Here is a 23,124-nt window from a genome sequence, read left to right as displayed (position 1 = left end):
CAGTCTCACCCCGCCCCAAGAAACTAAAAAAAAGTCCGATGCTCCTGTGTTTCCATTTCGTAGCTAAAAATACAAAACTTAAAAATAAACAGAACTACAAATTAACTATTGTTTTGTAGACCAGTGGCCGCAAAATCTGGCCTCTAGCGCCAGAAGAACAATATATGTTGCCAAGACTGCGGGCTTCTGGAATGTGACGTCACGTAGCTTCGCTCACAGTACCAACGCTTCTATCTCAATTTTCAGGACAGAAAGCGAGACACTGATACCTATACTACACGGCGTAATATACCAGAAGAGTGGCCCCTGACAATCACCGCCGTCAAGGTAGAAACTATTAAAACTGTCCTTGAACACGTACTTAAATAACTTAGCAATCAGGCTCTACGCCATGGTGTATGGATGAATGGAGGTTTAGCTCCATTATTGACGTCGGCGCTAGCTTCAGTCAGTGGTCAGCTTCACACCCCGTCCGCTTTACCCCAGAAAAAAATCTCCCGTTATCCATTGGATAGGACGTTGTGTGAACCCCAGAGCCAGTCTGGACATTACGGAGAAGATAAAAATTTCGCCCCTGCTGGGATCGAATCCTGGCCCTCCATCCCAGAGCCCGTCTTTATACCGACTGAGCTCTTTAAAAAGAACTTCGATCCACGAAGGTAGTTTCAGCGTGCAGCCATTCGGCCAGTCGACACCGCATAGACCCAGTCGTGTGGAAGCAACAGCGGGCAGTCGTGAAGACCGGACAGGCAAGTTGCCCGGTGGATGAACCTAATGGCCCCGATCAGCGGATTCAGGAGCGGTACAGGGAAGAGCACACAATTATCGCAATTGATTCTCTAACGGACGAGCTAACCAACAGCCAGTAACCCCCTGCCCACCCACAGACCCTCTGACACCGGTTCCTGCGCCAGCTAAACGCCCAGGCACATGATTAAATAAAAGATGTTACCATGACTACAGTCCGGGGAACATTGCGATGCAACAAATGAAGATCTCAGATTGACGCATCATTCCTGCGCAGTTTCCGTGATCTTCATAATGGAAATGTAAGTTTTCTCTTCCCCTGAAGGTACAGAGATCGAAGCCCGGATTTTTCTGTGGCCGTCCCATGTTTCAACGTCAGACGTTGTGTCTGAGGCCAAGTAATGTCGTGCTATGGCCGCCATTTTAGTCTCTGACTCCAATCTGATAACCGGATCTCGCGCTGGAATTATGAGAAACGCCAACTGTATTCCACATGACGTCAGCACGACTGCGCGATCTTCTCGAGGTGGCACTTAACACTCGATTCTGGAGTCACTTGTACTTTCAGCTGGAAGAATTAGAATCATGTTATTTGGCGAGGCCATTTTCGTCTGAAATTAAAACTTATCAACATGACTGCCTTGCAGATGACTGCTACTTTTCCATTCAAGTAGCTCCTCAGTTATCCTCACGAGGCTGAGTGGACCCCGTTCCAGACCCAATACTTCTCAGAAAATCTGGTAGCGCCGGGAACCGTACCCGAACCTCTGGATCTGTAGCCAGGAACTCTGACCACTAGACCAGAGCCGGTCGTGATATAATTTACAATCTCGAGCTATTGTAGCTTCATTTTGAACCCGCCCGACATGACGTCACAGTACTGGGAAGACGCTGGGGTGTAACGTCATGCCTGATAAAATAGCGCAGAACAATTTTATCACCGTAAATAAAACGAGCTGTGAAAAAGCAGTTAGATGAAATATAAAATCTCATCGGGGGAAGACAGTAAATTACATTTTCCAACTGGTGGTTCTATGTTCACTGATTCGAATAGAACTTTGTTTTCATTTTTAAAACTTCGCTCATCCCGCGGCGAGGGTCTGCAGATGAAGATGGCCTCTTCTCGGTTTGTTTGTGAGGAAAATGGGAGGTAATTTTACTGACTGTAAAACTTAACTTGGCGCAGTTCGGTCCACCTCTTCACTTAGAGTACCGTAACGTAACGTAACACTTTAAGCATTTGTTATACATCGAAGGATTAATAAGGAATCAGAGTCTAGACTTTGAAAATTAAACAAAATTACAACATATTTGTAATTTACGCGCTAAGAGTGCTACTTTTAAAGCAAAATTTAATTTTCAGAAGATGAACTGTGACACTGTTTGAGAGCATGTAAGAGGAGGATACCATCTGCGCGGATGTGACGTAGTACAGACCGGTAGAACTTCACCGACGTCTCATATATCTCATGGATAGTCATCGCTATAAAAACCTCACATCTAATGAACATAAAACTCTGTTTGCTGCTTAGCTACTTATTGTGTATAATCGTCGACCGTGAAGATGTAAGTAATATATTCTTTCGAATCGCCAGTGAATTCCCATAAGATTACATGGCAGTTTTCTTATATGAGAGACTACGGAAAGTCTGTTGAGCTGGGCTATGTTTGCTTGGCTCTTATACCCTGAAGGTGGAGGCAATACGTGCCTCCGAAAAGTCGGCGAATTACCCGGACTGTACGGCGTCACATACAGAGTTTAAAATCGAGCACACATATAATTATTCACACAAATATTACGTGTCAAAACTGCAAGTCTTATATTATTCTCCTAAAACCGTAAGGCTTTTATGTTTCTCCAAGAGACACATTAACGTATTACATTAAGTAAGGACGTGGACTCCAGCGCAATATGCGTCGCGGGTTAATACTTTCCTCCCTCTTTTGCACACATATACACATATAATGGCTTAGTTTCCCTTTCTTCATCCGAGAGACAACGTAGATCTTCAAATTATGCCCGGGTCATTGACTCTGGGATATCTTTGCCGCTTTTCCGAGCTTCAGCTGTCTTGCTGAAGACTCAATTCACTGGAGGAAACAACTTCTCGTTACTCGTAAATGGCTTCGTAATGCAGTGTAATCGCGATCCTTCGTACATAGGACATAAGCCAAAAGACAATATTCTGCAGTACAGGGCTTCAGAGGAGAAACATGACAAAACGTCTCTGCAATTGAAGTAGCACTGTCTTGTTGACTCCGGCAGAGTCACAAAGGAGAGAGATAAGAAACTTCAGACATGATGTATCAGTGTAGTGGCAGCATTTCCCTGCGCGGATTTTCGTGGTACTGTCACGTATTCGGGATAGCGTCACTAATTATGGGTTCTGAATTTGATGACCGGGTTTACTGGCACTTCTTTACAATTACAGCCAATTATAACAGCTCACACATTGAACTCCTTCTGAATGGATTAACTCCTGTCTGACAAATGCACTGATTAACCTCTCACTACACTGAACACATGATTGCGACTTCTGGAGGTGGTAAAACATTTGTGGTTGGCCACGGTAGCCGAGCAGTCTACGGCATGTACTGTCTTCGCTCGCTCGGAAGCCGGGATCGTGGGTTTGAATAGCACACAAGGCATGGATGTTTGGTATGTGCTTGTGCTGTCCTGTGTTTAGGTAGAGGCATTGCGATCAGCTGATCACTCGTCCAAGGAGTCCTACCGACTATAAAATGATCAAAATAATAATAATAAAAAAAAACTTCGACACCAAAAGGTAGGAGGAACGGATTAGGTAAGTAAAACAATTGTGAATTAAATAATCATAACAACAAAATACTGAAATGACAGATTTAATGGAATGGATGTTATTGCAGCTAACAATTTCATATTTTAATGCAGATTCTCACATTGGGAACACATTTCAAATCTTGTCAACTCTCAGGTTTCCATACTTCACATTCTACAAGACAATTTTTCATAACAAAAATTGATTCTCTTCAAATTATTACTAGGAAAGATAATAAAATTGAAGACATGTGAATTTCTCCCTACTATTAATGAGTTCCAAATGAATATTTGACCCTCTGTGCTTATATATACATGCACAGGTCCATATGCAGAAAGTACAGAAATTAAACTTGTGTTAATAAGCTACATTCTGATCAACTGATACCATGATTGATCACATTTTTGTTCAGCCTAACGCACTGAAAATTAAAAGATGCACAATAAAAATATGAATGAAGAATTTCAACTTGTTTTCAAGACATCAAGCACAAAAATTTCTGATCATGGACTTGCCAGAATTTTTTCAAGAATTTTTTTAGTATTACGTATGACACCCTATCACTAACGAACACTACCCTCTTTAACTGCTGATACGATTCTCTTATGTATGAAAAAACCTGTACCTAATTCATGATTCTCATTCCCCTTTCCATAGAAAAATGTATATTTGCCTGCTGGTGCGATGCCCCCTCTGTCCTATCTGACCTCCTGTGCTCCCACTAAATATAAATTATTTGAGGTTTCTTCCACCACTGCCCTGAGCGAACATGCCCTATAAATACTTTAACATTCCAAGTAACAAATCTCATATCCATTTTCTTTCGATTACGTTGTTTATCCACAGAATCCATCCAGGTCCGAGGCTTCTTCAACATTTTCATAACAAGCTTATTTTCTATGGTCAGTTGTTGGCTCCAATGAACAACTCCCAAGCTGGAAGACCACCCCTCTCGGCTGTCTGGGACCGCTTATTCAAAATATTCACAGCTACACTCCACACCTAGAGGGCATCTCTTCCATCCGCAACCTGAGGATGCACCATGCAGTGGTGACAAAGGACTGACCTAACATGGTATAGATACCATAAAGAAAATTTTAATTGACATAAGTAGTTGGTCTAGAAGTAAACACAGAAAAAACTAAGTACATGCTGCCGTCTCATCACCAAAATGCAGGGCAAAATCATAATATAAAGAGAGGTAACAGATGTTTTGAAAATGTAGCACAGTTCAGATATTTAGGAATGACGATAACAAATCAAAACCTGATTCAGGAGTAAAATTAAGAGGAGATTGAACTCGGATAATGCTTGTTACCATTCATTCCAGAACCTTTTGTCTACTCATCTGCTGTCCATAAACATAAAAATTAGAATATACAGAACTATAATTTTGCCTGTGGTTATGTACTGGTGTGAAATTTGGTCTCTGACATTAAGGGAAGAACATAGACTGAGGGTGTTGAGAATATTTGCACAGAAGAGAGATGACGAGAAGGGAGGTTGGAGAAAACTGCCTAATGAGGAGCTTCATCATTTTCACCCTTCACAAAGTATAATTAGAATGATAAGTCAAGGAGGATGAGGTGGGCAGGGCATGTAGCACAAATGGGGAAGAGGAATGCATATAGGTTATTGCTGAGAATGTCACATGGAGAGAGACCACTGGGGAGACCAAGGCATAGGTGGGTGAACAATATTAAAAAGGATCTTACAGAGACAGGATGGGACTGTATGGGTTGGATTGATCTGGCCCAGGATAGGGCTCTTGTGAACACAGTGATGAACCTTTGTGTTTCATAAAATGTTATGAAATTCTTGAGTAGCTGCACAATTGGCAGATTCTCAAGAAGGGCCAAGCTCCATGAGTGAGAGTGATATTCTCGACTTTTTTGGGAGCGGATGCCAGGTTTTTTTCCCCCTGCAAACGCCCATGCTTCTGATCACATTAATCCTGGACATAGTTACAATGGTTACTTCCACTTCAGAATACTTTCAATTTTTCTGTCAGAAACCAATTTTACACTCTGAGCAGTTGAAATTTTTAAACTATTTCCTGAGAATTATCACTGTAAATTACAGAAATTCATAGTCATTTTTTTGCTGGTCATGGGATAATCTGGATAAGCATCCACTTCTAATGCTCCATGTTCAGGTCCACATTTCATAACTTTAACGACGAGAATATATCATGCTTACCAAGCCAAACTAGCTTTCTTCTCAGTGAATCCAGCTTTGGTCTCCGCCCTCCAGATGTGAGAGAAGAAATTCACTGAGCCAGGGGGGCCCCTAAACCCATTTCCTGCTTAATGAATTCTTAATCATAACAGTAGACTGACATTCTCTGTATTTACAAGACAAGACTTTGAGAGACACAAAAGACATGCAGAAAAATCTGTAGTGGACCTGGCTGAGCTTGAACCTAAGACCTTCTGTACATCAGTCCAGTGCTGTACCCCTTCATGACCAGGAACTCTCCATACCATGCATCACTTATGATTTACTAGCAAAAGTGACCATTTTTCACTTAGGTTTTTCTTATATCATTTTATGTACTATAAGAACCATCCATTCTCACTGATCTGGCTGAGAACACAGGACACAAAAGGGCTTTATATATAAACTCACTGATCTGGCTGAGAACACAGGACACAAAAGGGCTTTATATATAAACTATCTTATACCACACAGGAAAATTATGAGTAGGAATAATGACTGCAATGCAGATAAAGAAATCTTTTGGGCTGACACTGATATTTATTATTACTGTTTGCAGCTGGCATGTCTGAACATTAGTTCCATAACAGAAGCTTCATCATGATTGGTTGCTTTAATTTCTATGGTTTTATTTATGATTTCTGTATACTTTGCCCAGTATGGTTAACAATCAAGAATTTACAGTACAATAAACAACACCAAATTCTAGTTTAATCCATCTGACAAGTTAAACAGTGCAAAAATTAACTTCAAAAAGACAATAAAGCATTCTTTATTTTTGTTACCTCACATCACTAAATATATCTCCATGAGATAACTGATAAGAAAAAATTTCATATCATACCAACAGCCTATGCCGAAAGAGCACAAACAGCTTGTTAACTTTAACTGGCCATGACTGAGTTACATATCATTATAAGGAGAAATGTGTAAAAAATTACAATGAGAAACATGTTTCCTACAAACTGACAGCACTAAGTTATTTTTCTTAGTTTCATTTTAGTGTGAATGTCAGAAACTACAGAACAGAAAACACTCTTTTACTAGATTATGTTTTACTTTAATGTAAAATAATATGATTTATTTATCATTCAGTACACCAAACTGAAACAAATTAGAAGCATTTATTTTGGAATGTATTCTCTTTATATTACAATACAATAACAGAGCAGAGGTGCCAACCTTCAAAATGCTCTATTCATTCAATGAAAACAATTGTTTCATTTTTAACCCTTTCCATTTCAATGCTGATCATCCCATTTCATTTCACTGAGCCAAACTTAGGAGCAAATTCTGATGATTTTTTTTATTCTATATGTGGAACAACTGCCCTGCCATTGGTCTGTTCACAAGTTACATACAGGGTGTCCCAGGAGGAATGTGCCAAACTTCGGGAGCGTGTTCCTTATGTTATAGTATGCCGATATAACCCAAAACACCTATGTCCAAAGTTGAACGGTTACGGAGATAATGGCCCGAGAAAAGTGTGGTCTTCTGGCGAGTCCATGCACTGTACCTCTCAACTGGCATGTATCTACGTTTGTCCTTGAGTGTGGTGATGGCAGCTCACGTTAGCCCCATACGCTCACATACCAGAACGCGCAGTCAGCAATGTTACGTCAGCACTTGCCATTCATGTGTCATGTATAGTGCTTGGAACTCTTTAACGACAACTTTGACATGGCGTGCGAGTTTTTTGTAGTTCAATTTAATGGCTTCATGTCATTCACAAGTTAGTTTGATGTTATGTACATTATTAACATTACAGAAACCACATATTCCTGCCTGTTTTAATATGTATTTTGTAATCAACAAGTGTGTAACACCGGTCAGTTTCACACTTCTCTGGCCATTATCTCCGTAACCGTTCAACTTTGGACATAGGTGTTTTGGGTTATATTGGCATACTTTAACATAAGGAACACCCTCCCGAAGTTTGGCACATTCCTCCTGGGACAACCTGTATATGTCAACAGTTTCACAGCATTAGCAACAGAATCTGCTTCAAAGCAAGGAAAACATGAATTGGAATTTTTGTAAAATGGATTTGGACTAGACTACTACAGCACTTTACAAAAATCCTAATCAGTATGATGTAACAAATTTAATTTATATTTCAAATGATTACATATTAAAACAGGAGGTAAGCAAAGGTTTTAAAGCAGATTATGCAAAAAAAAAAAAAACTGTTTGGATCACATGCTAATATATCAAACTGTGTTAATTATGAGACCTAATTCTTTCCTTTTGCAATATATACCAATGGATAGTACTATGGGCAAACTTATGGTTACATAAGGTACTTGTGAACATGACAAAAAATGGTTTTTACAATCGATCAGTACTTCATAGACTGAATTTTATTGCTTACTGCTACATGTTTCGGTTCTCGTGGGACAATCATCAGGCAGCTGTTGCATTATATATATAATACAGACAACTGTCCCATAAGAACCCAAAGATGTAGCAGTAAGCAATAAAATCCAATCTACAAAATACTGATTGATTGTAAAAAACATTTTTTTTGTTGTGTTGATACCCTACCTAACCATATGTGTGACGCACAACAGGAAGCACACTATGGGGGAAAAAAAAAGATGGACAAACCACCACATCTTATGAATTTCGCTGTCATTCCTGAATGCTTAATATCCAAAATGTGAAAACACGATCCTATGAACTTCGCTTGAACGCTGTTGCTAGATGAGTCACATATTCCAAATTAGAACAAATTTTGAAGCGTGATAAGTTATTTCTTTGACTGCCGTCATATGTATCAGTGCAAAACATGTTGTAGCCTTGAATTCATGTTCATCAGTCGAGCCAATGATGTCATACACAACTAAGACAGAACACCTTGTAAAAACCAAAAGATGTTTTTAGTTCTTTATTTGTTAGCACTGTTACATGCATACTGCCATAAAACTTCAATTAGCAGATATATTTAGCACACCTCTCTTGCAATATCTGACAACTAATGATCTCATAAAGATACTAATTATGGGTCAAATGTCACATTGCCTTTAAGACAAAGACTGCCAAGACTCCAAACAATAATGAGGCTGCAGAAAGAAGATCCATAAATGGTGGGGATGTCAGCACTCACGACTTCCACTTGTCTACTGTTGTATTCCCCTCCAGTGCCCCTTGAGCTGTTATCCAGCCTCAAGGGCTTATCACTAGTGCAGGATATCATATGCATCTGCTTGAACAGAATGGATATATGCCCTAAAAGAGAATATGCAGGAAATGGAAGCACAACACTTCATGTGAGCTGTGGACCTCCTTTCCATGGCCTCAGTATAGTCCTCACCACATCCTGCCATCACCCCAGAATGGAATAAAGGTTAGCTACATACTGCTACGAACATGTCAATGTCTCTCTGACATTATCCCAATCACTGTGTGGCAAATTGAAATGGAAACTCACATGTAACAGATTTCAACAGAAAACCCAATAGGGCGAATCCACAAGAAAGAAATGTGAGACTCAAGGTTCTCACAGCAGCAACCATTAAGATTACAGTCTTCCGTAATTTGCATGATATTACCTAAAAGCAGATGAAACTTTGGTAACTGTCTACCAGGCTACACGTCGAAAGGCTTTAACCTTCAAAGAAACATGAATACAAGATACAAGCAATAAGAATTTTCCGGTGCACCGAATGAAATCTACTTCCTGCCGTGTTGTTACAATTGAAGGCAGAGCATACAAACAGACTATCAGTTGACTTGATAATGCTTGGTTTATTGAAACACTTTCCCAAATGTATAATCAAACAGTAAGATAACAGCCACGATCAGTTCAAACCTAAATGTCACCTTTCAGAATGAGAAATTCCCTCACCAGACAAATCAGAGCAAGTTCCTAAAAAAAATCTTGCTGTTGCAAGTTTTAAAAAAATGTTATGTCACTGTTGAATAAAATATTTAAATTACTGCCAATTACCGGCTATGCTACAAAAAGGTGACCATCAGATTTTAATTGTATTAAACAAAAAGTTTTATAAAACATACATTCCTGAAGTTCAGCTGCCTTAGGTGGCAGCATGAATTGGAAAGCATGTGGAAGCAGGTGTGGCAGCTTCAAAAACCCATCCATGCATTTGCTTGCAGACTGAAGACATCTACGTAAAGTTTCAGTCGAGATATTCATTTTTGTAATGAAATACAAATCTTGGACCTACCAAATGCAGACAAGCTATGACACTGGCAGCTTGTTATTTAAGAAAGAACTGAATTTACTCTCTTATTATACCTGATACCAATTTATAGTTTTAAGAGCCATAATAATTAAACATGGCAAAGGCATAAATTGAAAAATTACATATTAGAAAACAGCAGAATGGAATATAAATTATGAATTTTTTGAATCTGAACTGCCTCACATATGAGGTCTCACACTAAAGTTCATGAACTCGTCACTGTGTGCTTGCCGTGGCAGAAATGGACAGAAACCTCAGTATGGTTTGATGACATTGGCATATCAGTGTTTCACAGCTGTGTTTTTGTTGATCTATGGCAGAATCTTTCTGAGTGGCATCTATTATTGTCTGAGCGTGTTTTGGTGTTCCATAGCGAGAATGTCAAAGCTTGAATTAGAGCACTGTCTGTGAGGGAGTTCTTAGCTAGTAAACAAATAACTGTGCTGGAACACCCCCCTATTCACAAGATCTAGCCCTCACTGACTTTCTTCTGCTCCCAACTATAAAGAAAATATTGAAATGAAGGCTTTTTGATGATACTGATGACATCAGGAGTAATACGACGGCAGCTTTGAAGGCCATACCAAAAAACCAGAAGGGTGAACTAGGTGCTGGCTTTGGCACATAGATTCCTATAGGGGAATACTTTAAAGGTGACGACAGTGATATTCAGCAATGAGATATGTAGCACTTTTACTGTGATGAATTCACAAACTTTACTGTCAGACCACTTATACTGGAGCATTTTTTCCTGCATTTCTACATAGTTACTATAAAAGCTCTAAGCTGAATTCATGAATGCTTGGAATGAAATGCATAATATTCAAGTGATAACTTCGTGAGGTTATGGGTAATAAAGAATGAACATTTATATATGTGGCACCACTGAAAATACAACACATGGTTTCCAGTAATTAATTTCAGTTTGTGTATATGTTGAAGAATACATGTAAACCTATTCCTTGGATTAAGACACTCTTCAGTATACTAACAGCTGTCAATTTATGTTTACTGTCATATTAACTAAAACATCAATTCCTTATCACAATTAGTAATAATATTACAAGATAAGAGATAAACATAAATGAAGGCAGATACAGTAATACAAGAATCACCAACATATTACTAACACATTTATTGCTATGCTCCTGGGTGTTTACACACAGGACCAATAATTTTTTGATGAAAACAGATTTTGAACTTGCATTCAAAATGGAAATGGAGGGTAACAAGTAAAAAACAATCTATAATACGTGCATGTGTCTACTCTTTCAAGCTTTCAGATGCTACACTTACAAGTTTCTCTGCATCAGAGTGATATCTGCAGAGAAACTGACATGCACAGTAGAAACACGCCATCAACAGGCACTGACATGTGCTAAGTTCAGCCTATAAGGTAATGAGATTGACATTGAATGTGATATTATTAGTCACTAGTAACATGGGAATTTGCAGAATACTTGACAAGGAGGTATATCATGGAGAATGACCCTCAAGAAATGTTGACTTCTGGAGAAGGTAGGAGGAAATGACTATTATTGTAAAATGAATCAAATTTGCTAAAATATGATTTGTGCACACAAGGTGGCTAAAAAAAATTATTTTTGAAAAAGCAATAAAGATGAACATCATGGGACTTAACAAAACAAACACAAGTTGTGTAGAACACACGTAAGCATTTGCATGGAAAAATTTTCAGTTTGGTTGATTCAATACACAGAAAAATACTTTCCACTTTGAATGTTACAAAAATTGCTTTTACCCTCTCACTGAGAGCGTGAATTTGTTATATTCACAGAACAGCTACTAAGTTCACCAGCTTTAACCCTTTGCACACAGAGCTGGTCATATCACCCGTGTACAAGCATCACAACTGCTGAGACTATCTTGGTCTTAATAACTCAGTACAACACCTCGATCAGTAGATAGCATCAAGTGTGACACAACAGGGTTTAGGGGCATTTTCCCCCTGAGCAGCCTTGAGGTTTGTAGCAGGTGTTTTATGTCAGGTTTTGACAGTCAAAGACTGAATCCATCAGATTACTACGTTCAGAACAAAACTGAAAATGTGAGACTCCCTGTACGAGATAACTTCTTATCAGCCATTGACCAATGGAAAACCCATGTTCAAGCTGTATTCCAAGAAAACAGTGATTAATGTAACTGAATTATATATAAAAAGATGTCAACCATTTAACATTCAAAATGGAAAACATTTTTGTGTAATGAACCAACCAAACAGCATATATTTTTCTGTACACATTATGTATATTCTACACAAATTACATGAATTTCATTTAAATCTTTGTTAATTATTCACTTTTCACTCTTTCTAAAAAGTATTTTTCTGTGCCACCTAGCATTATATCGTAATTTTTGTTGACATGTAAAGTGATATTAATATGGACACCTGCAAGAAGCAAGTATCGAACGTAGGAGAAAAGTGTCTTATATTCACAGCACCTATCAATTAACACACAATTAACTACATAAGAACACTATGCAATCAATATGCTGATACTTAAACCTATCTATCAGTATGACTTAATATTTATTATTATATACTTTCTTTTGCATGATGAAAGTTTTAGAGCACCATACTGTGCTGGGGCCTTTAGGCAGATATTACTATTCTTGGTTAGGAGGTGTAACAGCATTATAAAAGGTTTACAGGTACAGGTTTATATGACTATGTAAGCTGTATTGTGTCAAAGGAAAGTGTGAATTTTTGCCTGCAGACTCTGATGATACTTTGATTTCCAGTTGTTTGTCAGAACTTGGGACTAGATTTTAGTAGAGTGCTGTACATGACAAAATGCATGTAAAGAAAGAGTGGGGCAAGCTTAATGAAAACATGTATGGGATCCCATTTGCTGTGTATGGCTATCATCAGAGTTTGTAACCAATAAAAAAACTGAACACTTTCATAAAGGGGCAAGCCCCATATAGGGCAGCATATGAATACAATGTGTATTTGAGAAAATCTGAATGGAAAAATATGAATAGCATAAGGAATTACATGAAATAAAGGTCAATCACCTTTCAAGACAACATATTGTACAGCTCACAAATGATGTATTTACCTTATATGAGATTATATAAATAAAACGTTTTAAAACTGATGACTCTACATAAGAAGTGACACTTATTGTGTAAAATGTAGCTAAAATATTAAGCCAACATTCTTTTATTGAAATACACACATACCAAATCATGTGCCATTTCTCATAAACACAGAAATAATTCAGGAATGCAAAAAGAAAAAGGGAAGCAGCATTCAACAACCTATCTATTGCACAGTAACATAATGTTCGAAATTACTGTTACCATAAACAAGAACTTTCATCATGCACATAAAGAATATAACTTCTTAAGTAGGAACATAACCTTAAAAAATAAAAGTAGGCTGGCTTGGCTAAAATTTATAACAACTCAACTCCCTGTATTAAAAATATTGATAGTAAGCACCTAACAATACAAACAAATATTATTACAAATACATTCTTACAATCAACAAAAATGTGCATACATAAATATTATAATTTATAAATAAACGTTAATTCTCCTGGCATATGATGTTGACTATGTAAACATGCACACACAGGAATGAAATTTAAGAGAGGCAAAGAAAAGTGCCATATTTCACTTGCAGCAGATACAGAAAGTACATACTCAAACATTTCACTCAAGTTATCCCATTAATATATATACCAGCGCAACTCCACTAAGGCTCTGACGATCATATGGATGGAAAATATTACCATAAGATTAAGCAGATTTTTCACCACACTGAACAAATTCAGCCCTATATAGTACAGAAACGGATCACTGAGAACAAACGTTTCATGCAAATTTAGTTCTTTCATTAACAATTTTGGAGATCCTTACAGAAGACATATACACACACCTGCACACAAATGATATATATCCACATTCAAAAATGACTACGGGGAACATGCACAGGAAAATGAAGGCTGAAATATGCTGAAACGCAACCACTCACAACACTTACTAACATGACCCAAACATTCCATCAGGATCCTGTTTCACTTCTCACTCTTATTAATAATTTTCAGTTATTTTATCAATAAACTGAACATTAATTCCCTTTTTAAATTTTCACATTATATTTTTCTAGTTTCTGATTTCAGATTTCCAGAAATTACAATCTGTAATATGTTCAGTACAACAAAAACTACCACTTCAGAAATCCTGATGCGCTGTCTCATACAAGATACATGTAATATTATGACACAGGAGACATGCTGACACTACTTAGGCTTCCAAATTTCAAACAAAAGCATTAAGAGCTTCTGTATTCTTCCAATGTCATTTTTCACAGCATAGAAAAATGTGACAAAACAAATTATATTTTAAAAAGTCAGACTCATTCTTCTACAGCTTAGAAGATATGCTCATGTTTCTTTACTTGGTAGGTTTGTAAAGCTTATTTCAATTCCCCCCCCTTTGCTTGAAGTGAGAAAAGAAAACCAGGGCAAGAAAGCGTGACTACGATCATCAACTATTATGTTGTATCATATTATTATGAAAGACAATTTGTAATGTCAGAATTACAGAACATTCTGCTACAGTTTGTTAGCAAGGGGTACCAGACCACAGTCTGTGAAACATGACCATCCTCAGGCCACATTAAGTCAATGCTGCTGACAGAAATAAAAATATGACATTAGAAATCCTGAACTATATGCTAAGCAGCAGAAATTATAGAGTATATAATTAATATATCTCGCAACACATACATCCAGATTTTCCACATCAAACATTAAAATTATCAGCAATTCCAGCAAAGTACTTTAAAAGTAATCCCGTTTTATCACTAATACAAATTTGACCTACAGTTAACAGTTTCATGCAAAGCAAATCTAATGTCAGTTTTAACAAGAATGACATGGAATCAGGCTCTTTACCTAGTTCAGTTTCTCCCAACAACTTCGCTTTGTATGGAAGGTCAAGACAACACTCAACACCATAAAAGCAAATTCTGTCAGGAGATAACTTGCCTTCCTATTCACACTGGCCTATCACAGCCAGTCCGAGTACCTTCACTATGTAACGATTTGTTGATGTACAAATATCCTCTCTGGTGGGATTCTCCTCTCTTTCAAAGGCACTTCTCTGTTTCCATCAAATTTTGCCTACACGATGACAACATTGGGAAGGGGGTCTAGGACTCAGAATCTGCTGCCGCAGTTTGCTTCTAAGAAACACGATGTAGGGGTCAAGAAACAGACAGAGAACACAAGAAAACCGAATAGTTTCCCAAAAGACACTGATCCAATTTAGGATGCAAGGGTCCTTACTTGCACTTAGAATAAATATTTTACCTTGTGCCGATACCATAAGTTACTGGCACAATATCAAAGACAATGCAAACACCAACAAGAATACGTTTTCTTCATCCAAAAATGTTGGAAGTTAACTAGGAGGCTTACTGTGCTAAGAATTTTTCATTTAACATCTATATTATTTTCCTTTGCATATGTTTAAAGTGAAAACCTTAAAATTACAGATCTAAATATTTGTGTCTTAAACCTAAACTTAATATACAGTACTTTATCCCTTAGAGGATGTAAAACTTATACCGAAGCTTGGCAAGGACATTAAGGTACAAACAATGAAACATTTTTTCATGCTAATGTAAAGCAGAACCTATGCAAAATATATTTTCCTCTCATTTTCTCTTTCATGCGAAAATGATTCCCAATGTGACATATGTCTTCATTTTCTTTGAACTTTGAAAATTAATGAAAAGTAATACCCCTTAACATTGTTTCTCGTTTTGGTTTACAGAACTAAGCATTCTATTATAATCCCCTTTATTGCATTGTTTTAAACTCTATGACTGTGCATTTTATGATTTTCTGTCAACATTATTTATGTGTATTTGGGGACTGTTTAAATCCTCCCCTCCCTTCCCGAACCTCCCTCCCACCCACCCTGGTGACTCAACTGTTGCGGCCCGCACGATGGCTCACCCCGCCCCACCCAGTTCTGCTGCTGTTGCCGCTGACAACAGTATATCCCCAAGGCTACTGTTGTAGTTGTTGATGTTCCTCTTGTTAAGTGGTTTCACCCACCCACCCCAATCCCTGTTGTACCCCCAACCACACATGAGGGTGCAGCTCATCCCCAAGCTACCTGTAAACAATTCAAACACCTCTCTGAGTACATTCACATGCCATCACAAAATCATGTTTATTCAAACACCAAACACTCTTACAAAAAGTATCACTTCTGTAGTGAGGGCCACACCATAGCTCAAGCGGTTAGTCACGGGCTTCCCACCGTAGCAGCCCGGGTTCGATCCCGGGTCTGGTCAAGTGGCATTTGTGGTGGACAAAGTGGTGCTGGAGCAGGTTTTCTCAGAGTACTTTGATTTCCCCTGCCAATCTTCATTCCACCAACTGCTTCACAATCACCCTCACCTATCATCTGGGGCTGGTACAATAGGCCAGAAGTTGCCGCAGTATAAGGGACTTGGTCCCACCCCACTAGCATTAAAAACATCACTTCTGTATGTAAAAAAAGGTAAAGCTGTCCCTGTGCTTAGTTACATTAAGACAAATGTGGGAGTGGGGACATATCTCCACCATTCTTGATGCAAGTGAGTTATCACCTCCAAGCCCCCACCCATTGGACAGGAGGCTGGTGGGCCCCAGAGCCAGTTTGGATGCTCAGGAGAGGAGAAAAATCTTGTCAATGCTGGGATTCAAACACCAGCCATCCAACTTGCTGCTCATCACCATAATGAGTGAACTAACCCAATTCCCAGCATTCTGTAAGTGCAAAAGCATTTTGGGGACATATTCCTAACAAGAATGTGAACCAACAGCCAGCAGAAAGGGCCTACAGCTTCCCACACTTCCAAAACCAAAGCTTTGCAAAGACAGCTTTTCATCATTACAAAAGAAACATCCTGGTGTGAATAGAGACACTAAACTTAGATCCCTCTGAATGAGAAACCAATGCCATATTACAAGGCTTACAAGGGATCGCAGAATGTCTCCAACAAGATCTTACCGACTTTCCATGTACCTCACTGCCCACCTTGATCATGGTAAAGATGTCAGTGTCTGAAGCACATGAATCTATAGACTAAATCTGCTACCCCTCTGTGATATATGATGGCTGGCTGGGGGGACTCACAGGGTAACACAGATTCCAAATCATGACAGGGGATTAGTATTCTTCAAATTCACAAGAGTTTAAATTTTGCCATCTAAGCCTGTCCCAAGCTTCAGGTGTCCATACACAAGCCCAATGCCTCACCCCTATACCAGGCACAGGAAGGTATGTACTGTACCACGTTACCTGTGTTTGCAGTTCAGACACCATACATGCCTGCAAGCCGCTCCTTAAGCTGAGGGGGGAACTGGTCTGAGAACCTTTTCCAGTTCTCCTCACCCACTTGGTTCTTGAAACCATGCAGAATCTGGAACAGACACCAATCACTGCAGCAAATGGAAACATTACATCTGCAAGCCTCAGCAAATTACATCCAACCAGCCAGCAGTATTTTTAACCATTACACTTCAAATAAAATGCCACCTTCTGAGCAGCTCTAAACTGTTTCTATAAAACATTAACATCCTCTCCTTATTTGTGTTCTTGACTACACAGAACATGGAACATACTACTGACAAGCAGCAGAAATAACTTTGGAATTCTAACAATCCAAGGCAGATGCTCATATGACATGACTCCCATGACAAAACTTATATAGGGATTCATAATAAAACTGTTAAATTCAAATCCAAGCACAGGAAACTATACATGTTTGTGAATTTAAGGATCATGTGATATGGGCATGTATGATGCGTGGATAAAAGTTGGATTCCTGTAGCAGCATAAACAAGAAGTTCTGGAAGAACTGCCTACTTTCCTTTTACATGACACAGAAAATGACACGTCCAATGATTCTTCTACTGTTGCGTGTGTGTGTGTGTTGCTGTGNTGGTTTATATATCATTTTTGCTTGGTCTCCCATTGTGTCTCCATCAGCTTGTGCAATGCTGTGAATCATTTATTTGATGAAGAAAGCAGTCTTCTGGGATTTGGCACCGTGTATATGTGGTGTTAACCGACGTTTCGGAGGAACGTATCGCCTCCATCTTCAGCAGACTGCTTTCACCGGTTCTCACGGTCTCTTCGCTTGCAGATTTCTTATATTTTTTCTTCTACCCTGAAGATGGAGGCGATACGTTCCTCCGAAACGTCGGTTAACACCACATATACACGGTGCCAAATCCCAGAAGACTGCTTTCTTCATCAAATAAATGATTCACAGCATTGCACAAGCTGATGGAGACACAATGGGAGACCAAGCAAAAATGATATATAAACCAAAGTAGGAAGGAGAGGGTACAAATACAAGAAGAGTGTTTATGGGGGATGGGAAAGAATGGGGAAAGCTTTGTTGTAAGACAACTACCCCTGGTAGAAACATCAGTGATAATAATAAAGAGACCAAGGATTACAAAATATGGTCACTCACTCACTTGAAGCAAGCTGATTTGTGAACAGACAGGCAGGAATTCATTACTCATTTATATCAACAGATTTAGTTTCTGTTCCTCTGAGTTTACATTGGCATTATCTTTTCAATAATTTTCTCTTATGCCAGACGTAAAATGGCAACACAATGCGGAGTACAAAAGGCTTAAATATATATGTAGAGACAGACTACATACAGCACTTTCAATAAAATTTACATGGACAGTTGCTGTAATCATGATAGCACATAAAATATCAATTTCCACACTTCGACGAAAGCAAAAATATAACATTTTTTAAAAGGTCATTCAGGTGACAAATTAATTTCTATCTGGTCAGTATGCCTAGGCATAATTCTTCAAGGTGATGATGCTGATGATCTTGAAGTACCTTGTTGAACATCTCCTTCAAGTCATCCTTTGGATTCATCCAGGATGCAACAGCATCACAGAAGAATATGAAGTCCTGAACAACGCCTGCTGGGTTCACAGTAATCATCTGACACATACCGCGGAATGCACTATCTTTCTCATCGTTGTCACGAATGTTACGCAAAGATGTGCACCTATAACACAAAATATCGCTAAGAAGGTGTCTCCCACACCCAAGACACTTCCATCTATTACCAGAAAGAAATAATAATTCTACTTACACAAAAATTGACACATAAAACTCAAAGTACTGAATTCCAATTAATACTCTTTATAAATCTGCCAAAATATAACTGAAACCACTGATGCTCCAAAAATTTATATTTATTATATGCTAAAGTTTGGAGTGAGATTCGCACCCATCCTTGTGGTACTATACCTCTGATCAGAAATATCCACATACCTGATCATGAACAGAAACACTTTTGGGATGAGACATCATGAAGTCTGGTAGATAAACACTTTTCTGGAGGAACCTTCTGCTTCCAACATGCAGATAGAAGAGCAGGCTACAGGAAAGATGGCCAGTGATACAGAGAATGGAGGACAGGGTCCAAGGCTAAGCACACAAAAACAGTAGCTCCCACTGTTTTCTTCTGGTAGCTTACTGTTATATCCTGAAGATGGAGGCAATAGATTCCTCTGAAATGTTTGTGCCTATCTACCAACCTACACAATGCCACATCCCACAAGACAGTATCTCTGCATCCATTGCTGTGAGAACCCCAAATCACAGAATGTGAACTTTGGCTGGAACACACACAGCATCATGATATGCTCATTTTTTTTTTCAGAATGGCCAAAGTTGCATTTTTATGGAATCACAAGCAATATTCAGTATAATTATAACAACAATGATCATAATAACAAATATACAATGTAAGTTCACTTAAATTACAATTTTGTGTCTTAATTTAATATGAAAATGTCAGTAGAATAATTATGTCTTATCTGCCATTAACTAGATTTAATCCATTAATATCCCTTCAGGAATGGGAAGAGTTTACTATTGCATAATAAGAATTTTAAACAATTTAAATTTCTTAATCATCTGAATGTAATGATATGTCAAAATTTAATGTGATCACTAAACTAGTAGTCAGTAATGTGATGATAAAAAGAGGTGTTAACAATGAAACTACTCAAAACTACATTCACTACTCTCAGTCTACAGATCACCAAAGCCAAAAACATGTAAACAGTATTAGCAGAACAGAAGTTGACAGAGGTAAGGCAAAGAATGGGTTTCAACTGCTTTGATGTTTGATTAAAAAACTGGGGAAATGTAGGGACCTTCTTTTACTTTCAAAATAAACTACATAAAATTTTAAAGCTCTATAAAGAAGGCTTTTACTGAGTTACAAAAGAAAGCGGTACTCAATGCATTAACGATTTTCTAACAAGAGGAAACTGTTAAATAACAAAATGACTGACTCTGTTAGTAGAAAATTTAATTAAAAAACTGCCTATGCTAAAAACTGAAATTAGAGAACACGGTATTATTTAATTAGCTTTCAGCACATTAGAATTACCATTTTCTTTATTTTTAAAAAGCATAAATTTTACAGTTAACTCAGGAAAAGTCTTTCAAAGAAAGGTCCTTTTGAAATCAATGAAAAGGGTTTATCCCATAACAATATACACCCTCCCATTCAAAACGATAAACTTCATACACAGGATTCTTTCTTTCTGCCAACCAGCCAGCTGCTGATAATTACCACACTGTGATTAATTAAGACATTATGATGGTATCATAATGAACAGCCAACTTAATTCAATTTACACACTGCAGGAAAAAGTTAATTACTTCTAAAATTCTGCAGCATTTTAGGTTTTCAGTCTTCTCGGTACCAAGATTCAGATATTTTGGAGGAATCCACAGCCTCAATCTTCAGGACAGAAATGACAAGAGCAGGGGTATATGTGGGTTTATATAGAGACGAGAAGAGAATGTGTCCAACTGAATATTCTACTACACAACTCAGTCAGGACAAAAATGAATTGTGAAAGGTAACACTGTCCCTGGCCGGCCATGGTAGCCAAGCGGTCTAAGGAATGCACTGTCTTCGCTCGCTCGGAAGCTGGGATCATGGGTTCGAATCCCACTCAGGGCATGGATGTTTGTGTGCAGGTAGAGGCCTTGCGACGAGCTGATCACCCACCCAAGGAGTCCTACCATACATCTAAGATCTAGTAAAACCGAAATGAAATGGAGAGTTTCATGGAGGTAGGCCTAGGCCCAAAATGAGGGTTGTAGCGCCAAGGGGGGGGGGACACTGTCCCTGTGTTTTATTAATTGAGAAGTGGGCAAGTGAAGGTATAGCTCCACCATTCTTGACTTCTATCCCTAAATGGAGGCGAGTGGTCAGCTTCACACCCCAAAGAGAGAGCCCAATACCCACTGGACAGAAGGCTGTGTGGACCCCAGAGCCAGTCTGGACTCTGCAGGGAAGAGAACAATCTCTTGCCCCTGCCAGGAATCAGCCTGTAGTCCATCAATATATCAACTGAGTTGCACATTAGTCAAAGAATTTTACATGAATAATGTGCAACTCAGGAATTTTGTGTTGAGTTAATAGAATCAATCTTATGTACTTACAAATCTAAGTTCAACACAAGAAACTTCCAGCTTAACTTCCTGCTGCAAATCTAATCAGCTTATATTATGCAGAAGACTTCAGCTAAATGCATAATACACACTACAGGGCAGTGGTTCAACTCTTTTGGCAGGCTGTACTCCTTCTGATTTCCACTAAACATTCATGTTCCCCCCCCCACCATTTCTCAATTAAATAAATTTAACCCTTCGCATTACTATTCATGATTAACAAACTCAGTTACTGCTAAATAAACAGTGGTTTAATTTTCTTTTATATACCTTATGAAACAGAATTTACAGGTTGTCATCTGTTACTACTGCATTAGTTAGGCTGGCACTCTATATCAAAATAGATACACATGCTTCTGGGGTCCCACCATGTGTCTTAATTTCCATGCAAAACAAGAGCCTGCGACACTATGAAAACATCTTATGCCTTCTTAATAATGTCAGGAATAAAAACTGTCAAACTGACTAACACTGTTCTGACAAATAGCAAATAAAAAAGTAAAAAGTAAAGCTACCCCTGTAACAGGCCGTGAAGGCCCATAGGGTTGTGAGATGTTGAGGGTCCCACAGTTTCTAGACAATCGGCTCACAGATGGCGGTGAGGTTGTCAGCCTTACACGCCGGCTGTGCTTTACTCCCCAAGAAGATTATTTAATTAATTCCTGGTACTCATTTCTGTTAGAGGCTGAGTCGACCCCAGGGCCATAGTGCGGCTGGAAGGATTTCAATTGAAAAAATCCAATAACCTCATCGAGAATTCTGGCTTGTAGCATAGTGCCTCAACCAACTACGCTACCGCGTGTCCCCAACAAATACCAAAAAAGTAGCAAATAAGGATGTTAAGTTTCATATCAGAATAGGGAAAATACTTGTAGTACAGGGGTCCCTAGTGGCCCACACCAAAACCATGAGTAAAAATGGATTTTTTAAAATGAAAATTCTGCAGTGTTTCTTATATGGCAATGAATACTGGAGACATATACTGAAACTGACCCTTTCTATTTCTCTTGATAACTGGATTAATAATTATAACGGGTACTTATGGAAAAGATTACTAGATTACGTAAAAAATTTGGTTATTTCAGCTGCATGTGGATTTTAATTTATTCTCTCTTGGCATCATGCCCCTCTTCCCATCCCAAACCCTTTCACACATCCCCTGAGAGGTGTGCTTACAGTGTGAAAACCACTGATCTAAAGCCACAAATACTCTAAACAAAAAGATCCGGTAGTACAACCATTCCCCATGGATCTGTCAATGCTTCAAACAAATGTATCATTTATGTGTGGATAATAAGGTTAGATATGGGGTTATATTTTAAGTGGAATCAGGAGAGAGATTTAGCAGAAAACATGTGTATTTTCTTTTGAAGTTCAAGCACTGGACAGTGTGTCTATTAATTTATGTATATTAACAGCAATTCATTCGCAAGTTTTTGCATTCCAAAAACATAACACTACTCATGCAACCTCACTGAAATGATCATAATAATAATAATAATATAGAGTTGCTTGGTACTTCACCCTCAAATGGGCCCACTGTACCAGTCACCTGACATAATAATAGTGAAAGAGAAGTATGAAGCACTGACAGATCCATGGGG

General features: G+C 38.4%; 1 protein-coding gene across 1 annotated transcript in view; it reads right to left on the bottom strand.

Moving 5' to 3' along the window:
- Window positions 1-15,938: 15,938 nt before the first annotated feature.
- Window positions 15,939-23,124, bottom strand: part of LOC111873613 (transportin-1) — a 36,745-nt gene continuing 29,559 nt past the window's right edge. Inside the window, exons 19-21 of the mRNA XM_023868481.2 lie at window positions 18,872-19,046; window positions 17,300-17,420; window positions 15,939-16,126 (exon numbers count right to left, since the gene is read on the bottom strand). Of these exons, the coding sequence (XP_023724249.1) occupies window positions 17,313-17,420; window positions 18,872-19,046 (283 nt within the window). The 3' untranslated portion in view covers window positions 15,939-16,126; window positions 17,300-17,312. The remainder of the gene's footprint in view (window positions 16,127-17,299; window positions 17,421-18,871; window positions 19,047-23,124) is intronic.

Source organism: Cryptotermes secundus, unplaced genomic scaffold, assembly GCF_002891405.2.
Source record: "Cryptotermes secundus unplaced genomic scaffold, Csec_1.0 scaffold644, whole genome shotgun sequence".
NCBI classification, from domain to species: Eukaryota; Metazoa; Arthropoda; class Insecta; order Blattodea; family Kalotermitidae; genus Cryptotermes; species Cryptotermes secundus.
This window is presented reverse-complemented; position numbering and strand designations above follow the sequence as displayed.